The sequence below is a fragment of the Gopherus flavomarginatus genome, chromosome 3 (genome assembly GCF_025201925.1).
Source record: "Gopherus flavomarginatus isolate rGopFla2 chromosome 3, rGopFla2.mat.asm, whole genome shotgun sequence".
Taxonomy (NCBI): Eukaryota; Metazoa; Chordata; order Testudines; family Testudinidae; genus Gopherus; species Gopherus flavomarginatus.
This window is the reverse complement of record NC_066619.1, coordinates 203,213,477-203,232,843: the sequence shown is the minus strand read 5'-3', so window position 1 is coordinate 203,232,843 and position 19,367 is coordinate 203,213,477. Positions and strand designations below refer to the sequence as shown.

General features: G+C 45.0%; 1 protein-coding gene across 8 annotated transcripts in view; it reads left to right on the top strand.

The window, feature by feature from the left end:
- DCHS2 (dachsous cadherin-related 2) overlaps positions 1 to 19,367 on the top strand; it is a 234,195-nt gene that overhangs the window by 169,114 nt on the left and 45,714 nt on the right. For 3 of the 8 annotated variants that reach the window (XM_050946199.1, XM_050946200.1, XM_050946201.1), the window contains 2 exons: positions 3 to 843; positions 4,526 to 4,765. In XM_050946199.1, coding sequence (XP_050802156.1) covers positions 3 to 843; positions 4,526 to 4,765 — 1,081 coding nt within the window. Of the gene's footprint in view, positions 1 to 2; positions 844 to 4,525; positions 4,766 to 5,762; positions 11,265 to 19,367 lie in introns of those variants that run through there. The other 5 variants (XM_050946205.1, XM_050946202.1, XM_050946203.1 and 2 more) reach the window with 5 other exon arrangements.

The window sequence follows — 19,367 nt, the reverse complement described above, 5'->3', positions numbered from 1 at the left end:
AGGTAATCCCATTTTCTAAAGGGAGATCTGTCTTTTCTCAAGATATCAGGCACTTTGTCATACCTGAGAATTTTAAACCTGCACAAATATTGAGCTTGGTGAAGTTGCCTGGTCATTATCTGCAAACCAACAGAAAACTGCATTTTAGTATCTCTGAAGAAGAGGATGATGATCATTTTGAAATAGATAGTTCAACAGGGGATCTGTTTCTTTCCAAGGAGCTTGACTATGAAACAACTTCTCACTTCCTTCTAAGAGTTGACATGAAGGATTATAATAAGAATCCTCCACAGAACTACACCGTTTTCCTCACTATTGATGTAGAAGATCAAAATGACCACTCCCCTTATTTCCAGGATAACTTCATAGTGATTGGCATACAGGAGAATATACCTGTTGGCACTCTGGTGTACACATTCAATGCAAAAGATGGAGATGGCAGTTTTCTGAACAGCAGAGTACAGTATTCCCTAGAAATGAGTGACTCTGGTGAAAATCCATTTCTCATCCACCCTTCATATGGCACCTTGATCACAGCAATTCCATTAGACAGGGAGATCACTCACTCAGTTGTCCTGAGAGTGTCTGCATCAGATCAGGCAATAAACTTGACAGAGCGCAGACTTGGTTCCCTGACAGCAAAAATTGTCATTTTAGACATTAATGACAACAGTCCCCAATTTGTTTCTTCCTCTCTTTCCTATGTCATGGAGAATGCAGAGGTAGGCTCTCTGGTACATCACGTAGTTGCAGAGGATCCAGATGAAGGAAGGAATGGACAAGTTACATATCACATTATTTCAGGCAATGAAAACAAGGCGTTTATGTTAGATAAAACCACAGGTACTGTATATTCTTTATAGATTCTTGTGCTGTGCTCATCACCATAATATCTGCTCACCTTCCAGGAGTTCATTGACCAGTGTGACTAACATCTGTCACAGTTTTGTTTGTTCAACCTCTCTCTAAGGGGAGAAGTGTGTGCGCTGGAGTGTTTTGTTTTATATGTGCTTTCGGGGAGGAGGGATAGCTCAGTGGTTTGAGCATTGGCCTGCTAAACCCAGGGTTGTGAGCTCACTCCTTGAGGGGGCCACTTAGGGATCTGGGGCAAAATCAGTACTTGGTCCTGATAGTGAAGGCAGGGGGCTGGACTCAATGACCTTTCAAGGTCCCTTCCAGTTCTAGGAGATAGAATATCTTTATTATTATTATTATTATACACAATTTTATATTAGAGAATGCAAGGTAAAAGAAAGACACCTTATACTTACAGAGAAAGATGGTGATATTTGTAATGGCCCTTAGTTCCCATTGGAGTTCATTCCCCATTCTCGGGCTGGCCCCCAGGAAAGCTCTGTCTCCTGCACAAGATCTGTAACACTGATACCATATCCATTTCAAACATGAATCCAATTTTTCCCTTTTTATAAGGGGTGTGCAGTTGTACATCTTTTTCAGGAAATAGTTGCTACCGCTTATTTTTGGTTTATACTCTCATTGCCAATCCTTTCTGTGATTGCAGACCCATGTATGTTAACTGTTTCTGTGTGGGACTCCCATAGCTTTGGGACAAATTTCTGGAACAAGAAAATTTTTTCTCTCACACTGCTCTTTTACTGCCAGGGGCACATAAATATTTTTTAAATGATGAAAAAGAACCCTCTCAGGTGTAGAATAAACATCACATTTCCTATATGAAAGAGAGAGAGAGAGAGGCTATACATACTGCAAACTGTCTGGCATTGGCATATGGACTTGGAGTTTATATTCTGTACTATTTACCAAACATTTATAAAGTCCTCTGGACAAAAAAAAAGTTCCCTTTGGACCTGATCCTATATGTTTTATAACATTTCCTATTGTCAACATGATGAGCAATATGGAATTGGCCCCTTTATGGCAAACTAAACAGCACCACAGATCATTCATCAGAAAGCAATAGGGTAGGTGTCCTCCCTCTTGGTGACGAGAGTGTAACGAAGAGAGACAACACATACTTGTCAGACCTTGCTGTAGGACCTTCTCAGAGCTTGGAACTACTACATAGTAGTTTAAACTTCAGCTGGAGGGTGACTTAAGAATAACTAAAATTGTAGGAAAGGGGAAACAGGGAAAGATTCAGGAGAAGAAATATCCCAGGAAAGCACAGATTTTGTGAATCTTGAACAACTAATGTGTTTAATCAGTTTGCTTAATTATTTTTCCCATAAGGGGAAGGATACTAGTTGGTGAATACTTCAATACATGAAAGGTGTATCTGTGTCACAAGGCTAATGGCTCTTATAAACAGACTTTCAGAGCTGTAGAACAGTTCCGGGTTGGGAAAAGTGCTGATTAAGAGTTCCAGGTAAATAAGTGTTAAAAGGATACTTTACTAAAACCTAACTTTCAAATCCTACTTTTCAATTAAACAGAGAAAAAAATGAATGCAAAATATGAATGAACACACAGAAACAAAGCAAAGAATACACAATTCTGAGGAAGCAACAATATGAGTGTGTGTTAATACCATTTAACAGTTCATTGTACTTTGTGGGTTTTGGAATACAGTGGCCGCTGTGGGCTGGTCTTCAATCAGTACAGCAGGAATCGATTTAGCAGGGCTAGTGAAGACCCGCTAAATTGATGGCAAATCGCTCTCCGGTCAACCCTGGTACTTCAGCTCCCCGAGAAGAGTAAGGAAAATTGACCAGAAAGCATCTCCCATCAACACAGCGCAGTGAAGACACCGGGGTAAGTCAACCTAAGCTTTGCCAACTGCAGCACGTAGCTGGAGTAGCGTAACTTAGGTTGACTTACCACCATACTGAAGACAGACCCTGTGTAGTTACTATTTGAAAGACTCACATTTTGTTCATGAATTTAAAAATCCGACAAAGGGCCAGTAAACCAAAAGAAAGCTGAAAAGGGCTGTGTAAGTATACTTGTATGCTTAAAAGACAATTACCATAAAAAATGGCACCATTTTATTAAGTTCAGATCCCTCTTTGTATTCATAGTAACATTTGATGACTGTCATGACAAAATGTTATTCCTGAGTTAGCACTACAAATAAGAGATAGTGAGATGGATTCTGTGTTGTACACCAACACAGTTGTTTTCTAAGGGCTTGTCTACATGAACTTTAGTTCATGGCAAGCTGGGGTGTGACTCTACCCAGCCTGCCGTGGTCCAACTGATGTGCATCAACAATTCACTAAAATGCTTTGGTTTAGTTCTTTTTGAAACAATTAGATCAAAGCACATTAATGAAGTGTTGATGCACGTCAGCAGTGTGCATGTGGACAGTGAGAGTGTGGCAGGCTAGTGTGAGGAAGATTCCCCCACCATCTGACTGCGAACTAATTGTTTGCAAAGACAAACCCTTAGTTCCAATCAGTTACACCAGTGCAACTCCATTGGAAGCCCGATAGGTTACTTCTACACAGGGATAAAAGACCTGCAGTATCGTTGTGACTGGGCTGGGTCAGCTGACTTGGGCTTCTGGGGTTTGGGCTGCGGGGCTAAAAATCACTGTGTTGACATTTGGGCTTGGGTTGGAGCCTGAGCTCTGAAACCCTGCAAGGGTGGAAGGTCCCTGAACTCAAGTTTCAGCCCAAGCCTGAATGTCTACACTGTAATTTTTCAGCCGTGGAGCCTGAGCCCCATGAGCCCAAGTGAGCTGACCCAGGCTAGCCATGGGTTTTTTATCCCTGTGTAGACATGAATGAAATGTGCTGATGCTGTGGTTCTCAACCAGGTGTCCAGGGCCTCCTGGGGGACCGTGAGCAGGTTTCAGGGGGTCTGCCAAGTATGTCCAGCATTAGACTCACTAGGGCTCAGGGCAGAAAGCTAAAATCCCACCACATGGGACTGCAGCGCAAGGCACCAAGCCCCATCATCCGGGGCTGAAGCCAAAGCCTGAGCAACTTAGCTTCATGGGGGCCCGGGCAGTTGCCCTACTTGCTACCCCCTAACACCAGTCCTGGCTTTTATATACAGAAAAACAATTGTTGTGGCACAGATGGGCATTGGAGTTTTTATAGCATAGTGATGAGATCTCAGAAAGAAAAAGGCTGAGAACCACTGTGCTAAAGTCTTTAGTACAAAATTAAGAAAGCAGTGGGGTTACATGTATGTCACTGAGGGCATAATTTGTCTAGTAGAATCTTTAGCATGTGGTGATGATACAAGTTAGAAACACAGCCTGACTCACATATGGAGCCCAAGGCTGAGTTTGCAGGGCTGCCAAGAGGATGCTGTGATATCACAGTGCTTTACAGTAGATAGAAAAAAAAATCATCTTATTTGTAAAGTGAACACAGTTGATATAGAAATCAAAGCCGCATTTACAGAGTTTTGCATTTTCAGAGCAAATTGCACATTAAGAGATCATATAAATATTTGCGCTACTTGAGCTTCTCTTGGACTGCAGACGTTAAACAAATAGTGACTGACTATTGTGATAGTGTAACTTAGTGTACTAAGGGGGGGGGGGTGCTGTAATGAAAGAATGCCCTTTTGACCTTTCTTTTCCTTATAACAGGGTTGCTAACCACAGCCTTTCCTTTGGACCATGAGAGTCAAGAATACTACAGTTTGACCATCGTGGCTCTTGATGATGGCACACCGTCACTTTCTGCAACCCAGATGCTGACTGTAAGCATTCTTGATGTAAATGATGAGAGGCCAGTATTTCAGAAGCAATTGTATGAAGCTGCAGTTTGTGAAAATCGAAATCCTGGAGAGTTTGTCATTAACGTGGAAGCTGTAGACAGAGATTCAGGTAATTTCAATCATTTTAACCATTACTTTCATACTGGAAATAATGTTAATGACCAGATCTTGGTTCCTAATGTCTGTACATATGTTAGCCACCTTGTGTTACTCGTAGCTGGGTTTGATTTTGAGTTTCAAAATCTGGCTCTTGGTTCAGAGTCTGAACCTACTTCTAAAGTATAAGGGGTGTTTAGAGTTGGGGTTTGAGTCAGGCCCATCTCTGTTTAACATATGTAGTGTAAAATAACAGCTCAGATGAGTTTGCAGAAATGGGTGGCACTTTATAGTATTGCCTTTGAATGGAAATTGTGAAAATAGCTAAAGCATGAGGAGTACATCTACAGTGCATTAAAAGGCCTGTGGCATTGCCACAGCTGGCCCATGTCAGTTGATTTGGTCTTGTGCTGTGGGGCTAAAAATTGGTGTGTAGACATTCTGGCCTGGGCTGAAACCCTCGGGGGTGGCGGGGTGGAGGCAGTCTCAGAGCCCAGATTCTAGCCCAAGCATAAACATCTCCACTGCAGTTTTTAACCCCAGGTGCCTAAGTCTATTGACTCAGGCTCTGAGACTTGGTGCCTGGGTTTTTTATTGCAGTGTAGATGTACTCCATATTTCTAAACCTATGAATGAAGGTGGACTCCGCAGTAAGGTTTCACTCTTCTCCATGGAAAATTCAAGCAAGCCAGGGAAAGTGAGAAAAATAGAAATAGTCTTTCTTGTTTTGCTTAGAGTTTGCTGAAATCAGAATCCAGTTTTGAATATTCAGGACCAAATACCGAAACTGTATGCAGTAGGTTGTTTCCCATTTCCAGATTCCAAATTATAAATAATCAGCAGAGAAAAAGTGTAGAAGACTACCACAGATGAGTAAAGTGATGCTGCCAGATGAAAATCTAAAAAAAGAAATTAATAATAACACATTAAATAATTAAAACCAAAAGACTATTTAAACTATAATTTATCTTGTCATCCTTTATGCTGTTTAATCTTTGCATTTCACTGAGGCATTCTGATCCACATGTGCGGAGCCCCAGTGAAGTCTAGGGATTCTGTTCAGAGGTCCATCTGCACAGATCACATTGGAGGATTGGGTTCTTAGATTTGATGCTGAAACTTGTCTGGTCAGGTTCAATTTTTGGCTCTCATGCCCTAGCGTAATGCTGCGGTGTTTGGGTTGCAAACACTAAAGGAGAATGTTTCAATTTATTAAAAATTTATGTTTAAAAGGTTTCATATTATGTCTACTAATACTGGGCTAGGGAGAACATTTATTTAAACAAAAGGCAGAAAAACTAAATGTTGCCTCAAGCTATGTAGCAATGTCCCTTTAAAACATACTTCCCACATGTCAAATTTTCCCAGGAAGGGGCCTATTGCTCCAGCATCCTATATAAAAAAGTTTACATTAGGTTAGCTGTGAGCATATTTTCAGGGTGAAATCCTGGTTCCATTGAAGTCAATGGCAAAACTCGCTATTGACTTCAGTAGGCCAGAATTTCATCCTCTGTGCTTGAAGAAAGAATATTGTTACAAAGGACTTGATCCTCCTGCCTTTGAAGTGAATGACAAAACTTCAGTTTATATCACTGAGAACAGAATCAGGCCTAAATTTTGGGAAACCATCACTTCAAAGAAGTAAATCTAGAATTGTGTGGGAACCTGATGTGGAAGGCAGTCAGTGATTTTTTCACCAAAACTTGAAATAGTAAAATAATTGTAAACTAAGTTAAAGTCATTATTAAAGTCAATATCTGCAACTTCTATTCCTTCTAAGCAGAATATTTTGTAATGTTTAAAAGTTACTTTACTAGATAAAGATACTATTATAGTAATGGAACCAGCAAATGTGCATTAATCTCTTCTGGCCAGAGAGGGGCACTGTCATCCTAGATTTTTGTTGTAATAGCACAGAAAAATAATTTGACCTAGAAGCCAGCTGTAGATCTGTAACATGATGAAAAATTGAGGACATGAAGACTTTGTGTATTTTTTAAAGTTAATAACACTAATGTTTTTTTCAGAGACGTACAAAATGGATGAGGAAGAGGGTTCCTCATATGCTCACTTCTTCTGTACCACGTGCTTTCTTCCTCCACATATGTTTTGCAGTATAGTATAATGCTGTGCTACATTTAAAAAAAAATTGTTAAAGAGCTGGTTAACAAAACTATCTTCTGCACTCAGCAAGATTTACAGTTCTACTACTGTGCTCACAGTCATTGTGAAAGGCAGGTCTGAGGAGGACAGACCAGTGGAGATACCATGTAGGAAAGACTCTTCATGCCCATGTGTGCCACATATGTGCACAAGCTGTACCTAGGAGACCACTGAAGGGAAGAAGTAGGCAGGTAACCCCATGGGTCCATGCATGGTGTGACTCTACATGACCCAAAGTTAACATAATAGCTGAGCAGTATCTGTGTCCACCCCTTACCACATTCCCCAAAGTATTTATTCTTTGTTAATCACAACAGTGTGTTCAACACTGTTCTCAATATAGAAGTGAAGGCAATACCTGATATGAACAGTTTACAATCTAAAAGAGGGATGCAGAGACGCATGGGAAATTTGCTTGAATTCTACTCTCACCCAATCCCTATAATTATTTTTTACTCTTTTCTTGTTGGCAGTGCAGAAGTGAAAATTGTGGGAGCATTAGAATGAGGAGATGGTAGTGGAGACTTGGGAAAATGAGATAGAAAGGACATTCCAAGCATAAGCCATGGCATAGAATAGTAGCCAGCAGCAGGCTGTCTGCATACACGCATTGGGTTGGAGCAGTATGTTGTGGCCGAAGGTTCCTTCCTCTAGTTCTGTTATTTTTGAACAGATTTTCTAGTAACCACAGTCCTGGTGTTGGGGCTTTTTCTCCCATTATCAGAATTTGGCCCAATGTTACGTGTATATTACAGTACTAGTCAAACCCAAAACCAAAAGGTGAGGAAACATACAACATAGTTAAATAAACATACAGCATGTTGAAATAAATGTTATTTGCTTTTTTATATATTTGGGAATAATGCCACAATTATTTTTTGCGTATGGGCTGTCACCTTGCTTTTTGAATTATATTGGTGGATAGAGCTACATTTCACATCCTCAAAGTTACTTGTTTGCCCTACATATAGGGCTTACTTTCCTCCCTTCACTGATTCTTTTTTCGTCTCCTCCTTGACTGGCACATGGAGGAGTTCTGTTTACTGCCAAATGCACCTTCTAGTCTTCTCCTCCTCACTAGTTCTCCCACTTTGTAGGTTCTCTCCCTATAGAAGAGGGAAAGCATGCAGCAGTAAATTAGTTTGTGTTTGACTCAGGCCTCCAGTCTGACCACCACTTTGAAGTATCGGTTATGAAAGACTGTGCGTTAGTGGCGGAGGCCACTTTCACTCATTTTGACATCCATTGGACATCCTGCTCCAGTGGGGACCACAGGAAGAGACCTTTAATCATTAGGCAAGCAGCCATTGCATTTCTACTGGCACCCCAGACTGCCCCCTTTTCTCTCAGAAGGAAGACCTCTTGCATTGTATGAGAGGGCCTGTGCTCCTATAGACTCTCTACCTTCCTCACAGGAGCGCTAACTCTGTTGTCTCCTTCTTCTGGGCCGTTGCACCCAGGGAGCTGTCTTGTCCTAAATTTTGAGCAGTTTCTCCTGAGCATGCTTCCTGTGAGTTCCTCAAGCTCCATCCCAAAAACTATCTGGAGATGCATGCTTCCTGCAGGTCCAGTAGGAGTGTATGCTACAACCAACCCACAAGTCTAAGCTCTCAGACATGAGAGCAAAGATATCTGCAGAATGTTTCAACTAGGTAAGATACTTGGGTTGAGGAACCCCCTTTATAGCAAAAATCTTGGGCTTTGAACCAGCTCTGTGTGTATTTGATATGTTCTGCCTTTAAGTTCCCCATTGTCTGCAATTCTAAATGTGAGTATCATGAAAACAAAATCAGAGTATTAATAGGGATCTCAGTACCATAAACCTGGAAGAGATTCTTTTTTGGCTTTTGATGTGCAGAAATTGTTGCTTCAAGTATAGGAACTCAATACTATAGCTGGAAAACAGTGCCTTGTCCTCAAAGGAGTCCTGTTCAGAAGTCCCTATTTCCAGAGAGTGTGTAGTAATCTTCTTGCCATGTCCTCATACTGCTTCCCACCACATCTATGCATACATGATTGCCTGATCGTTGCATTCTGCCAGGTCACTGGAAGAGCATGCACACTCGCGCAACTGGCATCACAGGAGAAACTTCATGTTTGAGGCTCTCTGTTGTAGTCACAGGTATTGAGGTTAGCGATGTAGCCCCACGTGATCATTGCATCTCTAGACTGGCCAACTACTGTGCGCAGTTGATTAAGACAAAATCATATAGTCTAGAGTTGTCCTTCACCGAATAGTAGGTGTTCAACTGATGGGGGCCAGATCACACAGGCTAAAGGGACATTATCTACTCTTTTTTTCCATATTGTACCCTTGCCTGTTTGGGTGACAATTTTAAGGGGTTAATGGTGGCAAGAAAATTTTGTCATATCTTTAGGCAACCAAGCATCAGTATTAAATCATATAGAAGATGTCTTGGATCTGTGCATTGCTTTGTGCACTCTGCTAGCAACTTTTGAGCTTATGTCGGGGAGCAATACTTGCAAGGATATAGAGGCTGTTGACATGAGTGGGCTTAAGTATAGGGTCTAGCTTCTTTGTATTAGGGGGTTGTACCGATGCTGCACAGGCATATTCAGCAGAGGAGTAGCATAGTGCCAGTGCTGTTGATCACAGTGTGGATGGATCTGCACCCCTCTTTGATGTAACCAGCTTGCTGAAAACATTGTTTTGTGTGATAACCTTGGCTTAGGTTTTCTCAATGTGAGTTCTGAAGGAGAGTATGTGGTCAAGAGTAAGAGCAAGGAATATGGGATTTATGGAATGAGTGTGTAGTAAATATAAAGTGCAGTAAATAGTCCCGTTTCATTCATTTCATATTAGTTGTATGATGCAGTAGCATTTTGAAGCTTAAGAACTCTGCAGGAGAGCAGCTACAGAGACTTCCCACCTACTGTAGATCTTCTGAGCTTTGCCACAGAGAGGATACTGTGGAGCCAAGAGTTAGAATAAGAGAGAGCATGGGGAAGCCTGGCTGTCCATCCTCCTGACTTTTCTCTGGCTGGTGAAGTACAAACTCTTCAGATGGGAGATTCTGAATGGTAGAAAAGTGTTTCCTCGTTGTGGGTTTGTTGGGCTCCAAGCCTTTTTTACCAGTAGTTGGAGCAAAGTTCCACTCAAACTTCCAGAAAAATAATTCCACTTGGGCAGAGAAAAATTCTGTTAAAAAGGGAATGTTTCAGAAAGTTATAAGCAACTGGAAAAGGGGGGTTGAAATGGAAACATTTAAGCTTCCCTAGCAAGAGCTGTCAATAATGCACTTCCAGAGTCTAAATATGTCACTTGTTCTGCCAGGTGTGTGATATTGTAATGCACTGAATGTATGACCACCACCACTTCCCTCTCCTGGATAGAGTGTCAGTGTTTATCATCCTCTAATGGACTTGCGGTCCAGTGACTGGAGGCCTGAAGGGAGGATATTATAAGCATTCCCACACTGGCAATTAATCAAGAATGTCCTCTAGCTCAAAGGATAGAAGCTTGTGGTTTTTATTTTAAAGGTTGGAAATTTTATTTCTAATAGTGCATTTATGTGGTTAGCTGACTGTTATGGTAGCTATGTGTCTGTGTAGCATTGGCTACAAATAATGACCGTTGTGAAGAATCTGCCCATGAAGGCCTTAACTAAAGGCCTTTAGTTGCAAAAGGACAAAGGCTTTTATCGCAAATTCATGTAATATCTTTCCCTAATTCAGCAGTTATCTTCTTTCTCATTTACAGTGTTTGTACTTTCAGATGCAGTTGACTTGTATCAGTGACTGTAGCCATTTTCCACACAGCTAGAGCTGCAGTGATGCTTTTATATTTAGGTAAAATATACTTTACATGGGGAAGGGCTGCAGTGGGTTGTTGACCTTTAATTTTGCATGAGGTTACTCCAGGGTTGTCTTTTCCATTACATGGTTTTTCTCTTATCTAGAAAGAGTTAAGAGCATATTTAATGTATCCTCTTTCTCCTACACAACTTTACTTGTATTTTGAATGAACATGTTATCCCTTTGAATTAATAAGAAGCAAGTCCATTTACAGTAGTTAGTCCCTTAATCAAATGACAAATAATCATTAAGGTGTAGGAATCTGTTTCACCAAGGCTAAATTAAAGAAAAACAAGGCCTTGGCTGGCAGGACTTTTTTTCTTCTCTCACACTGAGTTGACATGAATACAACTCCAAGTCTAATGGATTTAGGGTGACCAGACAGCAAATGTGAAAAATTGGGATGAGGGTGGTGGGTAATAGGAGCCTATATAAGAAAAAGATCCAAAAATCGGGACTATCCCTATAAAAATCAGGACATCTGGTCACCCTAAATGGAGTTTATCCTGATTCAGGGTGTTTGGGCCTAAATAGCTTCAGAATTTGCTAAGAACTCCAGCCTTTTCCAGCTGCATTAACTGTACCTAAACTACTAATAGTCTGTTGTTAGTTTAAAAGAAACCACAGAAAAATGATTGAATGGAACTTGTGAAAAGCTGGAAATATACTTACACAATAGTACAAGATGAATGCAAGTTGCCCTTCATGTATAATATAGGATTAATCTCATTAAAGTTAGTAGTGTGAATGATCTTAGGGCTTGGCTACACTTGAGAGTTGCAGCGCTGGTGATGGGGTTACAGCGCTGCAACTTACTCTGTGTCCACGCTTGCAAAGCACAGCCAGCGCTGCAACTCCCTGGTTGCATCGCTGGCTGTACACCTGGTCTGCCTGGGGTGTAGCGATTCCAGCGCTGGTGATGCAGCGCTGCTCATCAAGTGTGGACACCAAAAGCGCTTTTATTGGCCTCCAGGGTATTAGGAGGTTTCCCAGCATACCTGTTCAGCCACTCTGCTCATCATTTCACACTCCACTGCCCTGGGCTCAGGTGACCCGCCCTTTAAATGCCCCTGGAATTTTAAAAATCCCCTTCCTGTTTGCTCAGCCAGGTGTGGAGTGCAATCAATCAATCACTGACCATGCCTCCACGCCCCAAACGAACCCCAGCATGGAACACTTCCGAGCTGCAGGACCTCATCAGTGTTTGGGGTGAGGAAGCTGTGCAGTCACAGCTGCGCTCCAGCCGTAGAAATTATGATACCTATGGGCAGATATCAAAGTCCATGCTGGAAACCCTGCACTGCACCGGGACGCGGTGCAATGCAGGGTTAAAGTAAAGGAGCTGCGGAGTGCCTATTGCAAAGCCCGTGAGGGAAACCGCCGCTCAGGTGCTGCCCCCACAACCTACCGTTTTTACAAGGAGCTGGATGCGATACTTGGGGGTGACCCCACTGCCAATCCGAGGACCACGATGGACAGTTCAGAGCAGGGAGAGGAGGGGGAGGGTGTAGAGGAAGCCGAGAGTGAGGCTACTGAGGTGGTGGGAGACACCCCGGAGTCCCAGGAGGCATGCAGCCAGGAGCTCTTCTCAAGCCAGGAGGAAGCTAGCCAGTCGCAGCAGCTGGAACGTGTTGGTGAAGAAGAAGCAGAGGAGTGGGTTCCCGGTAAGCAGATATTATTTTTAGGATGGAACTGTTTTGGGAGAGGAGGGTGGGGGTTATGGCTGCCTGCATGCATGCCTAGATGTGGAATAGCCCATTGATGTGGTCTATCACGTCGCTGTAATCGGCCTCTGTAATCTCTTCAAAAGTTTCAGCCAGAGCGTGGGCAATGCGCTTGCGCAAGTTTATAGGGAGAGCCACTGTGGTCCTTGTCCCAGTCAGGCTAACGCGTCCGCGCCACTGTGCCATGAGGGGTTGGGGGACCAGTGCTGCACACAGGCAAGCTGCATAGGGACCAGGGCGGAATCCACATTGCTGTAGAAGACCCTCCCGCTCTTCCCAGGTAACCCACAGCAGTGAGATATCTGGCAGGATAAAATCCTGTGGAAAATGTAGGGATAGTGTTCAATGCAGGTCCCCCCTAGCTGCTCTGTGCTTTCCCCAATGCACAGAAACCCCAGCGAGGCCTGACTCAAGCAGCTCCCCTTCCCAGGTGAGCCGCAGCAGCAACATGGCTTCCAGGAGTAACTGCTGTGGCAAATGTGGGGGTGGTGCTCAGTGCACTTTCCCCCTAGCTGCACTCTGCTTTCCCCAATGCACAGAAACCCCAGTGAGCCCTGACTCAAGCAGCTCCCCTTCCCAGTGAGCTGCGGCAGCAACGTGGCTTCATTAATCACTCATTCCGCATTACTCACCATGTCTTCGCTGCTGTGGCATCTCTGTGCTATGTTTGCTATGTGTAAATGATGCTACAAATAGTCTACAAACTCCTTCACTGTGATTATAAACAATGCAGCCTCTGTAATAAATGTTTCTATTTCTGTTTTTTTTAAGTGTCCTTGAATCCTCCGGCCCTATCACAGCCTGCTGAAAGACTACAGAACTTGAGGAGGAAACCAAGAAAAAGCAAAGAAGATTTGGTGAAAGCAGTTATGAATCAGTATGCCAGAGAGAATAAGAGGCTGCAGGACTGGAGAGAGAAAATGCATCAGTGGAGGGAAACACAAAGCAGGAGAAAGGAATTGGCTACCAAGTAAAGCACAAAGCAGCTGATAAGCCTCCTGGCGCACCAAACGGACTGTATGCAGTCACTCGTAGCCATGCAGGCAGATCACTACCGTGCTAACCCCCTCCACATCCAAATGCTCTCTCCCTTGTGCCCCACTGTTTGCTCAAAACCCCCTTCTCCATCATCCTGGTTCTTACCACCACCAGCTGCCCCCAACACCTGTACGTTCACCTACCAGCCTGAGAACTACGACCCTTACCCTATGCACTCAGCCCCCATCACCATGCAGCATATTAATCCTGATGTGCAGCAGGCATTGCACAGCACTCCAGGCAGGACATAGTCAAACCTCTGACTATACAGTTCAGCACCCTACCTCCCTGCCCTTTTATGTACTGTATTTTGAATAAATGATTTCTTGGCTTTTAAAACAGTTTTTATTATTGCAGAAAGTGAAACATACTGTACCCCAAGGGAAAAACAGGCACTGCAAATCATTGTAACCACTGCACTTCACTCCCGTGCAAGGCACCAAACATTACTGCTGGCTTTCAGCCTCAAATTGCTCCCTTAAGGCATCCCTAATCCTTGTAGCTCTGTGCTGGGCCTCTCTAGTAGCCCTGCTCTCTGGCTGTGCAAATTCAGCCTCCAGGTGTTGAACCTCAGAGGTCCATTCCTCACTGAATGTTTCACCCTTCCCTTCACAAATATTATGGAGGGTACAGCACGTGGATATAACCGCAGGGATGCTGCTTTCCCCCAAGTCTAGCTTCCCATAAAGACATCTCCAGCGCCCTTTTAAATGGCCAAAAGCACACTCCACAGTCATTCTGCACCGGCTCAGCCTGTATTTGAACCGGTCCTTGCTCCTGTCAAGCTTCCCTGTATAAAGTTTCGTGAGCCATGGCATTAACGGGTAAGCAGGGTCTCCAAGGATCACAGTGGGCATTTCGACATCCCCTACTGTGATCTTGCGGTCTGGGAAAAAAGTCCCGGCCTGCAGCTTCCTGAACAGGGCACTGCTCCGAAAGATGCGTGCATCATGCACCTTTCCAGGCCATCCTATGTAAATGTTAATGACGGTGATCCACAAGCGCTTGGAGAACCACAGAGAAATACCCCTTTTGATTAATGTACTCGGATGCCAGGTGGGGTGGTGCCAGAATAGGAATATGCGTCCCATCTATCACCCCTCCACAGTTAGGGAAACTCATTTGTGCGAAGCCATCCAGAATTTCCTGCACGTTCCCTAAAGTCACAGTTCTTCTTAGCAGGATGCGATTAATGGCCCTGCAAACTTGCATCAACACTATTCCAACGGTCGACTTTCCCACTCCAAACTGGTTCGCGACCGATCGGTAGCTGTCTGGAGTTGCCAGCTTCCAGATTGTAATAGCCACCCGCTTCTCCACCGACAGGGCAGCTCTCAATCTTGTGTCCTTGCGCTGCAGAGCGGTGAGTGAGCTCAGCACACAGTCCCATGAAAGTGGCTTTTCTCATCCAAAAGTTCTGCAGCCACTGCTCGTCATCTCAGACTTGCAGGACAATGTGATCCCACCACTCAGTGCTTGTTTCCCGAGCCCAAAAGCGGCATTCCATGGTGCTGAGCATGTCCATTACTGCCACAAGCAATTTATTGTCATGCACGTCAGGCGAATCGATATCATCGTCGGACTCCTCACTGTCACTTTGGAGCTGAAGGAATAGCTCAACTGCCAAATCTGATGTGCTGGTGACATTCATCAGCAAAGTCCTCAGCAACTCGGGCTCCATTTCCAACAGAAATCGCGCTGCAGACTCACAATGGCACCAAACTTCTGGGATGTGTAGTGATGCACCACGGGGCGTTGGGACAGGAAGCGGAATGACCTGCACCCTTCCGTCCCCTTCCCACAACCCACAGCGCCAAAATGGGATGAGGTTGTCATAAACAGATAGCTAAGGGTTAATGTCTCTTTCACCTGAAGCACCTGACCAGAGGACCAATCAGGAAACCGGATTTTTTCAACTTTGGGTGGAGGGAATTGAGTGTCTGAGTCTTTGTTTTCTGGCTGCCTGCTTCCTCTGAGCTTTGGAGAAGTAGTTCTACTTTCTAGTCTTCTGTTTCTAAGTGTAAGGACAAAGAGATCAGATAGTAACTAGAAGAAGAAGAGGTGGCCTACCGAAGGAAACAAGCAGAAGATGAGTTGGCCCACAGAAGGAAGCAAGAAGAAGAGGAGGCGGCCCACCGCCGAGACATGGAAAAACACCAAAAAGAAATGGAAAAACACCAAAAAGAAATGGAAAAACAACAAAAAGAGAATAAAGAGAAGGAAAAACAGAGAAAACATGAACTGGAGATGGCAAAAGCTGGGTTGCATGTGCCAGCCAACCCTAACAACCCGGCGCCCATTATTGCTCCACAGCACAGGAAATTTCCCACCTACAAGGCAGGTGATGACACCGAGGCCTTCTTGGAAAATTTTGAAAGAGATTGTCTTGGGTACAGCATCCCCGAAGACCAGTACATGGTAGAATTAAGGCCACACCTCAGTGGACCTTTAGCAGAGGTGGCAGCTGAAATGCCTAAGCAGCAAATGAATAACTATAAACTTTTTCAAACCAAGGCCAGATACAGGATGGGGATAACCCCAGATCATGCCCGTCGGCGCTTCAGAACCCAAAAGTGGAAACCAGAGGTGTCATTTCCCAAACACGCCTACTACATTGCAAAAAACTATGAGGCCTGGCTAACAGGAAACAACATTCAAACCTTGGAAGAACTGAACCTCCTCATACAAATGGAGCAGTTCTTGGATGGTGTTCCTGAAGACATCACACGGTACATACAAGATGCAAACCCCAAGAATATCGCTGAGGCGGGGGAGATTGGAGCCAAATGGATGGAACTGGCAGAAAGCAAGAAAGCTACTGTCAAGGGGAACGATTACCCCAGGGGGCACACAGACCATAAACCCTACAACCGAGGACAGCCAAAGACCCCACATACCACCCAAGTAAAGCCACAGATACCCTACCCTTCAACCTCACCAGTCTCCAGTAACTCACCTCGGCCCAGTGACCCATCAGATGGAAGATGCTTTAAGTGTAATGAACTGGGACATATCAAGGCCAAGTGTCCCAAGAACACCATGCGAGTGCAATTCATTACCCCACCATCACACCAAAGATCCCCAGGCCCGGATGCCTCTCAAATACCCTTGAAGCGAAGGGAAAATTTGAGAGTGGGCGGAAAGAAGGTTACTGCGTGGAGAGACACGGGGGCACAAGTGTCAGCTATCCACCAATCCTTCGTTGACCCCAAATTCATCAACCCAAAGGCCAAAGTTACAATTTACCCCTTCATGTCACAAGCTGTAGACTTGCCTACAGCTCAACTGCCTGTCCAGTACAAAGGCTGGTCAGGAATGTGGACTTTTGCAGTCTATGACAATTATCCTATCCCCATGCTACTGGGGGAAGACTTGGCCAACCAGGTGAGGCGGGCCAAGAGAGTGGGAATGGTTACACGTAGCCAAACCAGGCAAGCTTCCAGACCCATTCCTGTTCCTGAACCGTCCACAGAGGCCCCGTCTGTGTTACCAGAGACCCAGACAGAGGTAGTGGACCCGGATTCCATGCCTACCACTGAAACAGCCACAGCATCTCCAGTCCCAGGCCCGGAACTGGAACAGCAACCAGCACCAGCAAGTGCAACTACATCTTCAAACTCAACGCCAGAGGGCGCCAGCGAGCCAAAACTGGCAGAAGCAACAGACAGCCATACCCAAAAGGCTCAGCCAGAGCCTGAAATACCCTCAGGTGCACCAGCGGAGAGCGGTTCACCAGCAACGGAAACAACCCCATCACCTACATCGCTTCCAGAGGGACCAAGCCCAAGTCCACAGTCTGAGGAAGAACTGGTGACCCCAGCCTCAAGGGAACAGTTCCAGACTGAGCAGGAAGCGGATGACAGCCTTCAGAAAGCTTGGGCGGCGGCACGGAGCACCCCACCGCCTCTCAGCTCTTCTAATCGATCCCGGTTTGTTATAGACCAAGGACTTTTATACAAGGAAATTCTTTCTGGTGGACACCGGGAAGAATGGCAGCCGCAAAAACAGTTGGTGGTTCCAACTAAGTACCGGGGGAAGCTCTTAAGCTTAGCCCATGATCATCCCAGTGGCCATGCTGGGGTGAACCGAACCAAGGACCGGTTGGGGAAGTCCTTCCACTGGGAGGGGATGGGCAAGGACGTTGCCAAGTATGTCCGGTCTTGTGAGGTATGCCAAAGAGTGGGTAAGCCTCAAGACCAGGTCAAGGCCCCTCTCCAGCCACTCCCCATAATCGAGGTCCCATTTCAGCGAGTAGCTGTGGATATTCTGGGCCCTTTCCCAAAAAAGACGCCCAGAGGAAAGCAGTACGTACTGACTTTAGTGGACTTTGCTACCCGATGGCCAGAAGCAGTCGCTCTAGGCAACACCAGGGCTAACACTGTGTGCCTGGCCCTAACAGACATCTTTGCCAGGGTAGGTTGGCCCTGCGACATCCTTACAGATTCAGGGTCTAATTTCCTGGCAGGGACCATGGAAAAACTGTGGGAAACTCATGGGGTGAATCACTTGGTTGCCACCCCGTACCACCATCAAACCAATGGCCTGGTGGAAAGGTTCAATGGAACTTTGGGGGCCATGATACGAAAATTCATCAACGAATTCTCCAATAATTGGGACCTAGTGTTGCAGCAGTTGCTGTTTGCCTACAGGGCTGTACCACATCCCAGTTTAGGGTTTTCACCATTTGAACTTGTGTATGGTCACGAGGTTAAGGGGCCATTACAGTTGGTGAAGCAGCAATGGGAGGGGTTTACGCCTTCTCCAGGAACTAACATTCTGGACTTTGTAAGCAACCTACAAAGCACCCTCCGACACTCTTTAGCCCTTGCTAAAGAGAACCTAAAAAATGCTCAAGAAGAGCAAAAGGCCTGGTATGACAGACATGCCAAAGAACGTTCCTTCAAGGTAGAAGACCAGGTTATGGTCTTGAAGGCGCAACAGGCCCATAAGATGGAAGCATCATGGGAAGGGCCATTCACGGTCCAAAAGCGCCTGGGAGCTGTAAACTACCTCATAGCATTTCCCAATTCCTCACTAAAGCCTAAAGTGTACCATGTTAATTCTCTCAAGCCTTTCTATTCCAGAGACTTACAGGTTTGTCAGTTTACAGTCCAGGAAGATGATGCTGAGTGGCCTGACGGTGTCTACTATGACGGAAAAAAAGACGGTGGCGTGGAAGAGGTGAACCTCTCAACCACCCTGGAACGTCTGCAGCGGCAACAAATCAAGGAGCTGTGCACTAGCTTCGCCCCATTGTTCTCAGCCACCCCAGGACGGACTGAACGGGCATACCACTCCATTGATACAGGTAATGCTCACCCAATCAGAACCCCACCCTACCGAGTGTCTCCTCATGCCCAAGCTGCTATAGAACGGGAGATCCAGAACATGCTACAGATGGGTATAATCCGCTCATCTACCAGTGCATGGGCATCTCCAGTGGTTCTGGTACCCAAACCAGATGGGGAAATACGCTTTTGCGTGGACTACCGTAAGCTAAATGCGGTAACTCGTCCGGACAACTATCCAATGCCACGCACTGATAAGCTATTGGAAAAGTTGGGACGTGCCCAGTTCATCTCTACAATAGACTTAACCAAGGGGTACTGGCAAGTACCGCTAGATGAACCTGCCAAGGAGAGGTCAGCATTCGTCACCCATGCGGGGGTGTATGAATTCAATGTCCTTCCTTTCGGCCTTCGAAATGCACCCGCCACCTTCCAGAGGCTGGTAGATGGTCTACTAGCGGGACTGGGAGAATTTGCAGTTGCCTACCTCGATGATGTGGCCATTTTTTCAGACTCCTGGCCCGAACACCTACTACACCTGGAAAAGGTCTTTGAGCGCATCAGGCAGGCAGGACTAACTGTTAAG